Raw genomic sequence first — 16,488 nt, forward strand, 5'->3', positions numbered from 1 at the left:
AAATACTTACGAGGCCATTAACATGACAGGGGATGGAGATGATGAATAAGTAAAAGAAGCACATGGCAAGTTTTTTTTTTTTTTTTCCTGAGGAAATGAAAAATGTAGGTGCATTTAAGTACTTCGGTAGTGTGATGAGTAAGGATGGAAGTTTGGAGGGTGAAATGCTTGAAGGGGTACAAGGAAGAAAGGTTGTTGGTTTTTTTAAAGCAGTGATAAGAAACAGGGAAATGAGCATGGAAGTAAAAAAAGTCGCCGATACCAACTCTAACGTAAAATATGTGAAGCTTCGACCTCGTTGGAAGGACACAATTCAAGAGTGAGAGCACAGGGGAGCATGTGGAGTTACATGGAGACAGACAAATGAGGAAGTGAAGGAGCGTTGTGGTGTGGATATGGATGTGATATAAAGCATTAGGAGAAATACACTGAGGTGGTTTGGCCATGTGGAGAGGATGGAGAGCAGGAAACTAGTGAGAAGTGTGAGTGGGGTTGAGGGGGGGAGAGGGAGGGGGAGGCCAGGATGAGATTGAGGGATGGAAAGCTGAGGTACGTGAGAGGGGTGTGCGAGCTGGAAGCAGGGGAGTGAAATGGCAAGGGACCGGGTGACATGGAGGTGATTTGTTTGTGGCCACTTCTTAAGATAAGGCTGGCAATAGACTGACACACAGTTGATGGACTGACTATCAAGTATAGTAGTAGGATCTGCAGAAAAAAAAAAAAAAAAAAAAAAAAAAAAAATTAAACCAAGTTTTCAGGGAGGCTTTATGAGTGAGTTTTTCCCTTTCACTTAGGAAGTTGATCATCGTTCACCTTCCTGGACCCTACTTCACCCTATTCTTTGGTGAGAAAGTGGTCACAGTGATGATAATCCAGTCACACTGCCCATTCATAATCTCCAATATTCATTTCACTTTTTTCTTTTACATTGCCCAAGCCTTTATTAGCAAATCGTGCATTTTTTATTCCTGATGCACAAGTTACCCCCACGAAAGGTAACGTTACTTAAGCCCCCTCCTACCCCCTTTTTCACACTGGCTTCTCTTCAAGTCATGACTGCACTAGGGTTTAAATGCAAAAGATGACAGGAGGCTTCTGTTATGTACATTATGGAACTCCAAGTGGTAGATGGGGGCACCCCTGTCCACTTCATGTAGTGCTACTGTCACATGGCCCTAAACTCGGCGACAGCACAACTGTTTTTTTGCACAACAGGAAACCAACTACAGTACTATGCAGATTGGTAACCATACAACCATATATAGGCAAGGTGGTTTAGTGAGTTACATGCTCCAACCACAGGTGGCCCATGAGGGTTTACATCTGGGAGGTTTGGGGTTCACACCTCACATTATACCACTCAGAGATTAGCAACTGGTCACTCACCATAAATATTTGGAGGAAAAAGATAAAAATAAAACTAAATTAAATTAAAAAAATAATCACTGAGCCTCACACTCCAGGGTACTAAAGGCCCGTCCAGACGATCGAGCAATGCCCGCGGGCACAAGCGAGCAGTTTGCCTGTTGACAGGCTCACCGCTTGTGCCCGCGGGCAAATGCGTAAATTGCCACGGGCATTTACGCATTTGCCCGCGGGCACAAGCGGTGAGCCCGTCAACAGGCAAACTGCTCGCTTGTGCCCGCCGGCATTGCCCGCTCGTGTGGACGGGGCTTAAAGGCATGGACAGATGGACATAGCATACTACAGAGTACATGACTGCAAAAATTCAAACCTTGGTAGACTAACCTCTGAGCCTCCTATGCCTAAAAAAGCCTATCAGATTAACTGTTATCATTAGCCTAAAACATCCCTTGCCTGCCTGTCTTCTCTCATCAAATGCCAATTCATATGCTTCACATACTCTGAAAATTCCCAGCATTTGCTCAAACATTATCATTACCCATGTAAGTACAGTATTCAGCAACCGTAACTTTTGAAACATTACTTTCACCCTTTCCCATTGCATTTTCCTTTGGCAAGAGTACTAAACCCTCTAGAAAATTACATAAACTTCCTCAAACATACTTTTACATAACAACAATCTACAGCTTTATTTTTGAAACTTTAGATCTACTCCGGGGCCCCTAGGCTCCTGTTTATAAGGTGCAGTATGGGATTTGATGACGATGATTAATGCATTCTTATCCACTTCATTTGGCAATAATACTAAGCTAATCACTCATTACTAGTATTCATGACGAACTGTTTTTTTTAACTAAAGTGTTTACCTGCAGCCATTCATCTATATGTAACAATTAACCTAATCACTCATTAACAACATTCATGACAAACTGTTCTTTTTAACTAAAACATCTATCTTCAGCCATTCATCTATATGCAACTACTAACCTACTCTTTTCTGCTCATCATCTATACATTCCATACCTGCATATCAATGTAAAATGGGAAATAAATGAGGATTTAGTCACTGCTTTTAATGTAGGGGAAAAACTGATGCTTTCAAAGTTAAAAAAGATACTGTACTAACAATTTCCTTATGTTACATCTGATGTTACAGAATTGTTACCAAGGCAAAAACACATGCATGCTGGATTACAAATAAACACCCAATGCCCATAGAGAACACAATATTACTACATAATCATTTCTGAGCAGTTATTTTCTGTTACAGTACTTGTACATGGAAAAAAAGGGTCAAGTAATAAAAATACCTTGGATTGTAAAGGAACTAAAAAAATCAATTTACTCTGTGTTGAAAATAGTTCATATGAACTGCATTATAAGTTTTAACATAAACATTATGATCCATTCTCTACATACAATAGGGCTAATGACAGCAAAACTAGGTACTGTACTCATAATCTGTTTCCATTACACGTAGCTACATTTCCTCAGCTTACAGCTTGGTTAAGCCATCTCAGCAGATTGCTTGTGCAATGATAAATACAAACAGTAAAAACTGAATTCCTTAGTAACATACCTGGTAATTATTTGCTCCATATTATAACTACAATAGCTTTTTGTGATAAAAGTGCTACAGCATAAAATATAAGGAATATGTATATTTGGTATTGTTATCCTCTGCTCAGTAAAGGACACTTAGCTACAGGTATATTCTTTTACATTGGTTTGATACCAGATATATGTCAGGCTACATATAACGGCAACATACATGCATAAGATTCATTATCATATTCTCTCAGTCAGCAAGGCCATACATCAAAGAACTATAAGGAAGAATATTTCAGAACAAAGTAACATTGTTTTCTTTTACAAGAATGACAGCTATATATCTTAAGAGTATAAGGTTCTCTTTACAGGAATGACATTTATATGGAACACTTAGATGTTCCAGGTTTCAATCCTATTAATGATACTAAACTTACTGTATCATCTGATTTATCTAAATAATGTAAATGCTTACTACGTCTGCAAAAATAAGACAAACTATGCTCAATTTGCATGATTTTCAGAAAACTATGTCCAGAAAGAGGAAAACAACTCATGGAACTGATAACTATTTAAGTCAATATTCATACTTTACGATAAAACAACACACACATACAAGTACAGTAAAACCTCGATATAACGGACTTCAATAGTCTGGAATTCACTTTTATCGGACTCTTGGAGCTATCAGACTAAATTCCTATGCAGTATATCAGAAAAAGTCTGATAAAGCCAGAAGCAGTCCAGACTGCCTGACCACTTCAGCTATGTTCACCACAATAAGGTAAATAAAAGACACGTTTATCAGTGTACAGTACAGTATTATTATACCGTTTGATTAATGTAGTGAAGTTATTACACAGTAAAGTACCGCAATGGTAGCCAAAACAGTTTAAAAACAGTTCATGCAATCCGGATTAATGTCTGATATTTCGGAAAAAGTCCGTATTAGCAGGGGAAAGTCTGGATGTTGCTTTTATCAGAATTTCACATTTTTCGGAATGGTGTGGGCCCCAATTAGTCCGTTATAGTGAGGTCTTACTGTAAAGGGATCATACGGTATTACATTTCATCTGGAAATAATATTGTGCCAATATTAATGACCTAAAACAAAAATTTTTTTTTTACTTAATTCCTGCAACACTCTGAAACTAAATCTTTACTTCTTAATTCCTGAAACTCTCTCAAACAAAATCTTTACTTCCTTAATTACTGGAAGTCTATCCGCCCAAACTAACCTTTCTTCCCAAATTATTCCTTCAGTCTTGATGTACCAACAATTTCTTCACATGTAATATACGCATTATCTGCTTATCCAGCCTCTCCTGACTTACAATATCACTGAGCTTTGGTTCCCTAACTTTTAGTATCCTAAAATACACAGTTTCTGCATTTTACAATCATAATCAATGATACGGAGACAGAAAAAGAGGTACAACCTCAACAGAAAAAAAGGTATAATCTTGACAGGAAAAAAAGGACAAGTTATACTATACACATGTTCATGCAGATCCTGACTGCAGTGTACACAAGTGCTGTGCAAGGAGCAGACCATCTTCTACCACACTGTAGCAATGCCAATTTCTTGATTGTGTGTCTGTCTTCATAACAACCTCCTTCCTCCTCTCCATTAGGCTGGGCTGAGGATACAAGCGTTTGCTGAGAATAACATAATGCAAAAATTTTAAGTACGTGTGTAGTGATCATTATTCATCATCATCATCCAGACCTCCTTTCCCACCCTAGGACAGGGTGAGGTGTAGCAACGCCCAGACAGCCCAAGTTTGCCCAATCCAATGGGCCACGCTTCCATTCACTCATCATTCAAGCGCCCGGAATCCTGGCTCTATCTGACCATTACTATTACATATATATATATATATATATATATATATATATCCATCCATCCATCATCCAATCCTACATTGTCCCATGAGAAGCATATATATATATATATATATATATATATATATATATATCCATCCATCCGTCATCCAATCCTACACTGCCCCATGAGGAACATAGGAGCCCGGGGCTAGGCAGTTGGTCCCAACATTTAAGATGAGAGTGACCAGCCTCACTCATCCCTGAGTGGCATTACATGAGCAATCAACCCCGACCATCCCTTGGATATAAACCTTCACCGGCTCAATCCGACTGGAGTGCAAAAATTACCCACTAAACCACCAGGTGCCAATATTTGGTTATATGGTTACCACCCAACATAGTAAATGGCTTCCTGGTGCACAGGAAACCATTTGGCTTGTCACTCAGTGTACAGACACCCACAGGCTGAAGGAAACGGAAAGAATGAAGAAAAGAAAGACAGAAGTGGGAATGTAAAGTCACCCATAGGCCGGAGGACTGGGAAAGAATGAAGGAAAGAAAGACAGAAGAGAATGGAAGGAAAGAAGGATGGAGAGGAAAGGGCAGACACCCGAGAGCAGCACTACATCGAGTGAGTGGCTGGTGAGTGCCCCCACTTATATATATATATATATATATATATATATATATATATATATACACAGTCGGCACAATGGAAGTCTGGACCCTCTAATTCGCACCATATATTTGGTACGGTCCAAGAAATATTGTAGGAAACTTCCTGTAGTTGGTGGATTTTTTTCTGGTGGTTTCTAGCGACTTTACAGGCTTACCAGCACGTGCTGTGAGTTTATGGGCTCAGTGCCTGCCTGACTTTGGATGGGAAAGCATGTCAGATTTTCTTGTCCTGCCTGGCCTTTGTTAATTTCAAGGCTCTCGTTTTCACACCCTCCTCTGCCTTAGTGAATCATTGGAGATAGGTCCCAAGCCACTAACTGATGTAGAAAAAGCCCAAATTTTAACTATGAGAGAGGAAAATGTAAAAATTAAGGATAATTGTATTCGAATTGAGTGAGGAAAATCTACCGTTATGTCACTCCTTGCTGCTGCCCGCCACCTGCTAAAAAACACAATCCCCCACCATAAAGACAGGCTAGGACCTAAAAGGAAGACATCACCAACTACAGACAGGTTACTGAAGCAAGCTGTGATAAAAAACCCACGATTGACTGCTAGACAACTGAAAGATATGTACCCACAATTGCTGAAAGATGTGTCTGAAAGAACCATACAACATCGACTTCATACAGACTTCAAGATCCCCGGCCATACTGCTGCACTGAAGCCTCTCCTTAATTTTTACATTTTTCTCTATCATAGTTAAAGTTCAGGCTTTTTCTACATCAGTTAGTGTCTTGGGACCTATATCCAATGATTCACTAAGGCAGAGGAGGGTGTGAAAACGAGAGCTTTGAAATTAACAAAGGCCAGGCAGGACAAGAAAATCTGACGTGCTTTCCCACCCACAGTCAGGCAGGCACTGAGCTCATATACTCACAGCACGTGCTGGTAAGCCTGTAAGGTCGCTAGAAACCACCAGAAAAAAATCCACCAACTACAGGAATTTTCCTACAATATTTCTAGGACCATACCAAATATATGGTGCGAATTAGAGGGTCCAGACTTCCATTGCGCCGACTGTATATACATCTATATACATATATATATAAAAGTACAGTAACCCCAAGCTCATCTGAATGTGAACCCAACGGAATGCAGGAATCTAGCTGGGCACTCTCTGAGATTTTTTGTTGTGGTTATGATGAACATGAGTTATGTCAATGGGGTGTATGAGGCAAGTGTGTTCTGGTATGAAGGAGGCATTACTGTGAGGGTAGATTGGATTTGTGGACATGAAGGTACAATGAGCAAGAGAGTGCAAATATCCTAAACTGAAGATATGGGTGTTAAAAACTTATGGCAAAAATACTACAGGTAAGCAAGCTCTAATACCATCCACCCTCAATCCATTTCCAGCCCTCTAACAGAAGTTTTAAGCACTCAAAAAATACCCTGATACAAAAAAACAACAAATAACAAAAATTTATAAGGCTCTGTCATTTTTGTTGAATCCAATATCACAGCATAGTGCAGGTGTTAAGTGACCATTTACTTGGACAGTGGGGAGGAACTGAGATACAGGGATGGAAGAAGTGCTGATATGTAGGTGCGGAAGTACTCTGGTGGATGTTATTGTATGTAGCATTCTCACCAACATACAAATAAATAAATAATTAAATAAAATAAATAAATCTATGCATTAACCCATGATATAAAACCAATGCTTTAACTTCCTGAAAAAAAATTATCTGCACCTTGGAACCTAGTGACCCTACCTTATATCACATTTAACCTTTTCTTTACACCAATAACAAAAAAAGGGGTCCAGTAACATTTTCCTAGACAACTTTGGCAGTACCATTTAGCTACTGAAGGTTCCAAATTCATGAGAATTATAAATGCAATGGGTACTAAAATAATTAAAATTGGCTGCTGGCAACCATCATACAGCGATCCTCTTCCGTGCTATTGGGTAACCCACTAATCAGGCCTGAAAGCAATCAACAAATCAAACAGCTTATGTAGAAAATGTTAACTTACTCTGATATTAACAATCCTCCTCCTCTTCTTCCTCCTCCCCATCACCATATTCTTCTTCCTGCTCCTCCTCCTCCTCCTCCTCCTGATAGTCCTCCTCCTCCTGCCCCTCTTGTTCCTGCTCCTGCTCCTCCTCTTCATCATCATCCTCTCCAGCTTCATCTAAGGTGGGTTCTTCCTCAAAACCCTCATAATCCAATTCCTCATCTGGATCCCTGGTCTCATCCTTATTATCTGCATCGCCAGCTTCTTTTTCATCATCACCATGCTCCTCTGTCTCCATGGCCTCCTCCTCTTCCTCCTCCTCCTCCTCTTCCTCCTCCTCATCTGCACCTACTGCCTCCTTGTCCTCTGCATCTACTTCATCATCATCATCAGCTTCCTCCTTGTCCTCTTCCTCTTCCTTTGCAGCACCCTCATTTGCTTCTGCATCACTAGCATGTTCTTCCTCCTGCTCTAGAGTTGGATCCTCTAGTAACTCTATATCTTCCCCGATGTCCACAGCAATATCCTCTCCTATGGCTTCAAGATCAGCCTCCTCCTCCTCCTCCTCCTCGTCTTCCTCCTCCTCCTCATCTTTTGACTTATCGGCATCCTCTTTTGATATATCAGCCTCCTCTTTTGATATATCAGCCTCCTCTTTTGATGTATCAGCTTCCTCTTTTGATGTATCAGTCCTCTCTTTTGATGTTTCTGCCCCTTCTTTTGATGCATCAGCTTCCTCTTTTGGTTTGTCAGCCTGTAATATAAATATAATACCATGCAGTAGTTCTCACTGGAACATTATGGGTCATATCATTAACACTGACAATGTGAACAGGAAATAAAGTTCACTATATCTGAAGCACATGATGAGACAACAACTACAACAAGAACACCTGGTACCTACATCTTCCTCACTCTTGTCAGTGGTGTCAGCAGCTTTTTTCTCCTCCCCCTCCTCCTCCTCCTCCTTTGGTTCAGTTTCATCTTTGCTTTTGTTTATTAATTCTGTGGCTTTCTCCAGAGTCCTTTCCATCTTTTTCTTCCTCTTCTCTATCTGTGGAAAAGAAAATACAAGAATGAAAAGTTCATTCTCACTACGGTGTATTCTCTTCAGTCACATCCTATTTAATACATGTTATACTAGCTACACCTTCCCTGTCATGCACTTCATAGACAAACTTCTCAACTCAGGTTCTGCTCCCGAATGCAAAGACCCTAATGCCTTTAGCCATATGCTAAAACCCAAAAAAGGAATGGTGCATGCAATTCCCAAATTTTTGTTTGTCACTACTGAAAAACTGCTAAGATAAACATAGTTGCCTTGCACATTGTATGTACAACTTCCTGTTCTCGTGACAGCTGGCAGGGTAATTCATGTGACAGCTGACAAGTGGCTTTGGTTGCCAAATGCCATCATACAAGTCTTTACAGCAACTGAGATACAAAGTTTATCTATCTATACACCTTAGTCCTGTAAGGGATGGCCACAAACAAACTGCCTCCATGTCACCCTGTCCCCCACCACACCCCCCTCTCTCATATACCTCTCCACTCCATCCCTCCATCTCATGCTTGGCCTCCCCCTCCCTTATTATTATCTTTTGCTTGGATGAGACCAAGTGTCCAAAGAACAGTTACACAAAAACATCTTGGTGATATCAAAGATGCATGGAGAAAGCATTACAGCCAGCAGCTGAATGAGGAGTTTAACTAGGACAGGCAAAGTTTGAAGCCAGTGTTTGGCCCTTGGCCTTTGATTGACCCGCTATTGTGAATGGTGAAATAGGTAGGATGTAAGTGGGGAAGACAGCAGGTGTGTCTGGGTTAACTGCTGAAATGCTGAAAGTCTCAGGAGATAACAGGTTAGTCACTGACCTGATAAATACGATTATATATGAGAGAGATGTCCCAGATGATTGGCTGAAGAGTGTAACTGTAAATGTGTACAAGGGTGATGCCCTGGAAGGAGGAAATTACTGAGGCATCAAACTTTTAGACCAGATAATGAAAGTAATGGAGAGAGTTCTAAATGGTATTATTAGAGAAAGAGTGAATATTAATGAGATGCAGTTTGGGTTTATGCCAGGCAAAGGACCACTGATGCCACATTCATTGTTCCACAGCTTCAGTAAAAATATATAGGAAAGAAAAGAGGACTGTACTTTGTTTTTGTTGATCTGGAAAAGGCCTTTGACAGAGTCCCTAGAGAGGTGGTGAAATGGGCAATGAGAATGCTTGGGACTGAGGAGTGGCTGATTAGGGTGGTTATGGCCATGTATGTGGGTACTCACACCCCATTAAGGGTAAATGGAGATTTGAGTGATGAGTTTTCTGTGAATGTTGGTGTGTATCAGAGGTAAGTTTTGAGTCCCTTGTTGTTTATCATGGTACTTGAAGCCTTCTCACGTGACTTCAGAAATGGACTTCTGTGGGAAATGTATTCTGATGATTTGGTGTTGATTGAAGAGAATGGAAGGGAGGAGTGATTTAGGAAATGAAGATATGGTATGGGGCACAAGGGCTTAGGAGTAAATGCAGACAGAACAAAAGTGATGGTATCCAGGGCTGGTGTCAAAGAAGAGGGAGAGTGGCCATGTGCAATTTGCCACAAGGGCGTGGGAAGTAACTCCATCTTGTGCGGTGTCTGTGATAAGTGGGTGCCTAAGAGATATAATGATATTAGAGGTAGACTGAGGTAATGCTGATTTCCAGTGTTCAGTGTGTCAGGGAGAGCAGGTGGAGATTGGCTGAACTTGCTGGTGAGTCTCTCAAGTGTGTGAAAGTTTTGTTATCTGGGAGACATGTTATGTGCTCTGTGGCTGGAAGTTCAGGGAACTGTTGCCTCTCCTGACACTGAGACGGCTCTTCCTCCATGCTAAGGGATCTTTGTATGCTGCATGTGATAGAAGTGTAATGCTGTATGGCAGTGAGGCCTGGGGAGTAAAGAAGAATTTGCTGGCTTGAACATACAGAAATGTCAATGATTAGGTGGATGTGAAGTGCATCCCTGAGTGTGAAGCCCAGGATGACTAGGTTTACGATAGAAGAGTTGAGGGGAAGGATGGGACTGGAGTGTATTGGTGTTGTGATAAGGAGGTACACTGAGATGGTTTGGGCATGTGGAGAGGATGGAGGATGATAACTGGGTCCTGAAAGTGAGAAGTGTTAGAGACTGGATAGGGAAGCTGCCAGAGATTGTGCAGCATGGAGAGCCACTATTAGGTGACCAAGGCCAACGCATTCAAGCATGCTGGTGCCTTCAAAATGAAATGAAACAAAACAAATGGCTGTAAAAAACTGGGGGCTCACCAACACCTCTACTACCAATGTTTAATCCACTGAGTCAAGGGATATCAACTTGATTTCATTCTTGGCATCTCCTTCTAACAATTTTACTCACCTGAGGGTAGACTCTTTGAACAGGTGTTAGATACTGCACAGCCTTAATAAATTCCTAAAATGAAATATCCATCCAGCTATCATTCAATCTTACCTTGCCCCATGGGAAGCGTAAGAGCCCAGGACTAGGCACGTTGATCCTGACATTTAAGATGAAAGTGACCAGCCTTCACTCATCCCTGAGCAATAACCCCAACCACCCCTTGGATATAAACCTTCACCAGCTCAATCCAACTGGAGTTCTGCAATTACCCACTAAACCACCAGGTGCCATAATTTGGCTATATGGTTACCACCCAGCATAGTAAATGGTTTCCTGGTGTACGGGAAACCATTTGACTTGTCACTCAGTGTAAAGTGACCCACTGGCAGAAGAGAAAAGAATGAAGGAACGAAAGACAAAAGAGGGAATGTAAAGTCATCCGCAGGCAGAAGGACGAGGAAAGAATGAAGTAAAGAAAGAGAGAAGAGGAAGGAAGAAAAGGAGGGAGATGCCTTTCCTAAATTAAATAAAATCATCTGGTATCACTAAGAATAAACTAAAATGGATGTTATATGGATTTAAGGAGTTAAGGAATGACCTAGTTACCATACACAGCTACTAATAACCTGCAAAACTGACCTGCTGGTTAACGATGAAATCGAACAAGCTGTGGTAGTGGTCAATGCTGCGGAAGTGCTTCAGTACCTGATGTTCTGTCTCCAGTCTCACCTTATTTGGACACACTTTGCATCGGTAGTGAGACCGGATACCCAGCAAGTGTAGACCTGAATTTAGAGATAATATAAGTTATGTTAGGGACAAAACATCACCTCTGCTCTCTGAGATTACAGGCAGGTCACATTATATGGGCATTCGCAACATGAGGAATCGGTTACAAGCTTAGCATTTACAGGAAGTTTCCTGCTACAAAAGTTAAATGTTACAAGAATCAATACAGGACAGCATGAGGAAATTCAAAAAGTGCCACTAGCTGCGTGGCAGCTGTCATGTGGCATAACGTAGGTGTGCAGAGATGAGTTTGTGAGCCATCCTGGGATCCCACACAACCCTCCATCTCCTCTCGATACCCCTCTCTTCCATCCCACGCTCTCACGGTGTTGTCATGTGTGCAGTAATTATCATATATATACAATACAGTAATCCCCCTTTTCTCTCATGTAACAGAGCAAAGGCATGTCCGGAAAGTGAATCTGCCAGGATAATGGACTTCTCCCCTGGCCCCTCTTCGTACATAACTTAACTTTGAAAGCCATTGTAACAGGCCACTACACTACATAGTACAACACTTGTTCCTGTCATTTTACACCACTCTATCTGGACAAGCAGACCTATAAACCACAGCCAGGCAATTACAATATCATTAAGGGTTGACCGGGCCAGGTCATACCCCTGTAAGATGCGGGAAACTGATCATCCCACATCAATCTTACCAAGGATCTCTCGCTTCTCCAGAGTCATCACTACCCTCTTCCTATTCTGTGGTGGAAGGGCCATCATCACACACCCTAGAAAGGGGCATGCAAAGAATAGCAAGGCCTGAAGCGAGTAGGGAACAACCACAAAAGCCACCACGTGCGCCACCACAACAACTATACGAGAGGAGGTGCTCACTACATAATTGATACGCAGGAACTGGGAATGGCCGAGGGGGTCTCTGGCAGACGCTGTGTGTGAACTACCGAGCCAGACAGTGCAGTACCACTGGGATATTCCCACCTGGGCGGGCGAAAACGTACGCATGGCAATAATTTCCACCTAGACGCAAGCATTTTCTCCGGATAAAATGGAAAAATGTACTTATAATGGTTTAATACAGCCCGATCACAGTGTTCAGGTTATGGATTGTACAGATAATGGACATCCAGATATATGGGGGATTACTGTAATTTCATGTTCGGTGCAATGTATGATAGATCTCATTACAGTATTGTATATTTTGTACGATAATTTTACTATTTCTCCACGAGAGAGAGAGAGACAGACAGACAGACTGACAGAAGATCAAGTTCATCTATTTGATATTCACTGGTTTTGTACCAAGATCTCAGGAAATGAACGAAAAGGGGTGTACGAACTGAGCTCTGTAACAGTGGGTATAAGCCAAGAGGAGGCAACGTTCATACTCGTGACTGAATATTAGGCATATCAGCATAGAATGTCATATTGTACTTTACATTGGTCGCTACTTTATCTAAGATATACTGAACTGGCAAAGGATAGCAAAGGCTATACAGACAACACTCCATCGTTCTTTCACACCCATGCCTTCCATTACACCTTCAAAATCACGGCCGTCCACAAGCAGAGGTGGTTTGTTTCTGTTTTCCTGTCTCCAAGGGGAGGTCCTTCCCATCTCTAAGGGCAATCAGTCTCTTCCAGTCACAGTCACCCATTCTCCTTCAGTCTCCAAGAGTGACGACCCTGATGATCCTCTCCCTGCCTCTCTAGCCTTGGAGGACTTCCCTACATCTCCGATCTTCGAGGATCTTGCCTTTTAGGCAAGTGAAGAGGTGGAGGCGGCTCCACTTTAGTCGCCTCTGCACCACCACCATTGTCTATCATGACTTGGAGAGAGAAAACATGCCAGCCTAGATGGTGGTGAACTTACGAGACAATGGCTGGACCAAGTAAGTGTACTGTACATATTCATATGCAATTTTCTCTTTAACTGTGCGGTAAATATGTTTCACTTGAGGCAACAGAAAGATTCTACGGTAAATGTACGTTTTACTTGAGGCAGCAGAAAGACCTTATCAATTCAATTCACATTCCTCCACTATCTATGTACTCAAAGATGGATTTTATTACCCAATTTCCCAGCTGGAAGGTAAGTTAGGTTAGGTTTGGTTAAATCATTAGGTACAGTTAAGCAAGGTTAGGTTAGGTTTAGTTAAACACTTAGCTTACAACAGTCCCTTCTGCTATTACCCTGACAAATCGAATGAGCTGACAGTGGAACATAGTTAAAAACAACGTAGAAGCAGATATAACAAAAAAAACGTTTATTTACCACCCCAGAAATAATCAGAAAAATATAACAAACTATAGTATCAGGAAGAGGAGCTGATTTGGTAAGGTGCTTCTACTGCCTCAAGTACAGCGTATGTTTACCAATTTTGCAGTAGATTTTCACTGTATAGGCAGGATGTTTTTTGTGTAAATAACCTTTTCTCTTCTTTACAACTGGTGTCAACTGTGTTAAATAGGAAGAGAACCCTATTTTTCCCACATGTTACCAGTACATACTTTGTTGTATGAGTGTTCAGTTCATGAGCAAAGTTGAAGGAACCTAACTTTATATCATCAATACTGCTCTGTACCAAGATGAGAGATGCCTGATACGTTTCTCTGCCCACAGATGATCCTCTCTGATACTGTGTGTCAGCCAGCAAAGTGGTGGCTATAAACCTGTGTGCAGAAGACAATGTGCAACTGAAGGCAAACTTTTTTCTATGACTAAACATATAAGGTCATCTTCATAACATTATGGAGAACCTTATTAACAATATATACAACAACTTATGAAAAAAATGCACTACATAATTATAATCCATCCATCTATCCATATCCTTTCCTATGCTGCCCCACAAGGAGGGTAAGAAAACAGATGAGGCAATAGGACTTTCACCGAGAACTGTACACACAGGTAAACCTCGTTGTAAGGGATGAGTTATAAACTACTGTAACTTTTTATATGCAACTCCTACTGTAAATTGGGAGAAACCAGCAACCCAAATTCACAGGCATCTATGCAACTTTAACAGACAATTTTTCTTTACATTACAAAGGCATATGAAACTGAAGCAAGTAACGCCTGCTAATCCCATATAGCCCTTCTGAGAGCATATGTGAACAAGGCTAGGTTACTGTAGTCCAGAAAAAGTAAGGAAAGGAGATTGACTTATGTCCCTGGTAGCACAATATGTTGACAGGATATCAGGTCACCGGTGGGACTCAAACCACAGTGCTTTCTGACCCAAGAAACATCTACCAACAAGCCACCAGGTGTTTTAACCCTTCAGCACACGAAGACACGATTAGCGGTCTTTGGGTTTATCCTGGTCAAAACACAAAGACAAGAATCGTGTTCTTAAAAAAAAAAAAAAAAAAAAAAAAAAAAAAAAAAAACTTTCAGCCGATTCACATCAAATTTTAGTGCGCCCTAACGGGCTAGTCTAGCTTCCAAAGTAAGCACTTAGGAACCCTGGTGGTCCTGGCATGGGGCAGAATGAATCGGTATTCCACAGTCTTTCACCACCAACTGGGTGGAAGGGTTGCGCTCCGTCCCTCATCCCTTTAAACTTCCTCCATTTTCCCCGTCCCACCCAAAGCAGAAACCACAATTGAAATATCGTTATTGTATGGTGCTTGTAAATCTATTGTGAAGTGACTGAACCTATGGAACATATTTATATTGTTTGTAAAGCATTGGGACCCGTTATCAGCCGTCAGGCCTTGGCAGGAGTCGTGTTTGCAACATCTGGGTTTGCTACAATGCACCACCCTGCCCCAAATGATGAGAGTATTTTACCTATATGGTGAAGCAAGTTTTTATATTGTGTGATAGATATACTGCCTGGAATCACTGTGGTAGTAATATATAGCTTATGGTTTAGTGTGAAATATACATTCACAGAGAAATACAGTACAGTGGAAGCTCGATTATCCAGGCTCGGATTATCCAGCTTTCGGTATATCCGGGCCATGACCCAATGGTTCAGTGGTACAGTAATTCATAGAATTATCCGTACGAATGCTCCGGTTTAAACAGGAAGCATCCAGTTGCCAGGGAGAGGGGCATGGATAAACCAGAGAGGGTCTTGCTCACCCTGCCCCCACCCACACCTCCTGCTCACAACTCTATCACAAGGGTGGTAGGGTGAAGTTTGGTGAGGCAATTGATACTCCTGACGTAGCCTAACCTTGCTTAACTACTTAATAATTTAACTTAATTTAACCTAACCTGACCTTACCTGGGCTCCAGTTGGGAAACTGGGAAACTAAATCCACTTTTGTGTACGATGAGTTTCTTCCTTTATGCCCGAAGCAATCGTAGGTACGGCTTAAAGAACGTGATAAAGAGAAAATCTTTCAGCAAGAGAAGGTAATTTACTACCCTCAAAACAGAAAAACACAGAAAACAAACTGGAGGAATATGAAGTGAATTGGTGAAGTCTTTAGGCTGTATGCTTAGACGAAAAGTAATGGGTTTCCTAGTTTTAGGGAACGAAATGAAACAAGAATGTCTGCTAATCAGGAAAAAAAAAAAAAAAATACTCATCTCATGTGTTCTCGTAAGTTAGCATTCAGTTCTGCATTCTTCGTTAGGTATTGCGCCTCCCAACACATTTCGGACCGACAGAGCATTGTTATTTCTTCCTCTTACATTTACTGTTCACTCTTTTGTTCGTTCTTAAGTGTACAGTAATCCCGCATTTTTTGCGGATTTTTTGTCTACGGTTTTGCCCTCTCGCGGATTTTCTTAGCATTAATAAGTTCAACAAAAATATCCTTGAATATACAGAAAAAAAAAAAAAAAAAAGAAATTCCCGCAGTTTCCAATTGTAGCGCGGTAAACTCACGCCACCCTCTGTCCCTTTCCCGTGGCCCCTCTGCCAGTGTTACCATATCTAGCATAATTTTATTCTTTTAGCATAATTTTGATCAAATTTTCGAGTCTGGAATATTTTTTAACATATTAG

At 41.2% G+C, this 16,488-nt stretch overlaps 1 protein-coding gene across 1 annotated transcript in view; it reads right to left on the reverse strand.

Annotated features, from left to right (window-relative positions):
• Positions 1–4,005: 4,005 nt before the first annotated feature.
• The window catches only part of LOC145399049 (uncharacterized), a 52,991-nt gene continuing 40,508 nt past the window's right edge, over positions 4,006–16,488 (reverse strand). The window contains exons 12-15 of the mRNA XM_080271784.1: positions 11,405–11,550; positions 8,288–8,437; positions 7,402–8,137; positions 4,006–4,553 (exon numbers count right to left, since the gene is read on the reverse strand). Of these exons, the coding sequence (XP_080127910.1) occupies positions 7,409–8,137; positions 8,288–8,437; positions 11,405–11,550 (1,025 nt within the window). The 3' untranslated portion in view covers positions 4,006–4,553; positions 7,402–7,408. The remainder of the gene's footprint in view (positions 4,554–7,401; positions 8,138–8,287; positions 8,438–11,404; positions 11,551–16,488) is intronic.

The sequence above is a fragment of the Coenobita brevimanus genome, chromosome 47 (assembly GCF_032717465.1).
Source record: "Coenobita brevimanus isolate Jiangsu-jjx chromosome 47, ASM3271746v2, whole genome shotgun sequence".
Lineage (NCBI taxonomy): Eukaryota > Metazoa > Arthropoda > Malacostraca > Decapoda > Coenobitidae > Coenobita > Coenobita brevimanus.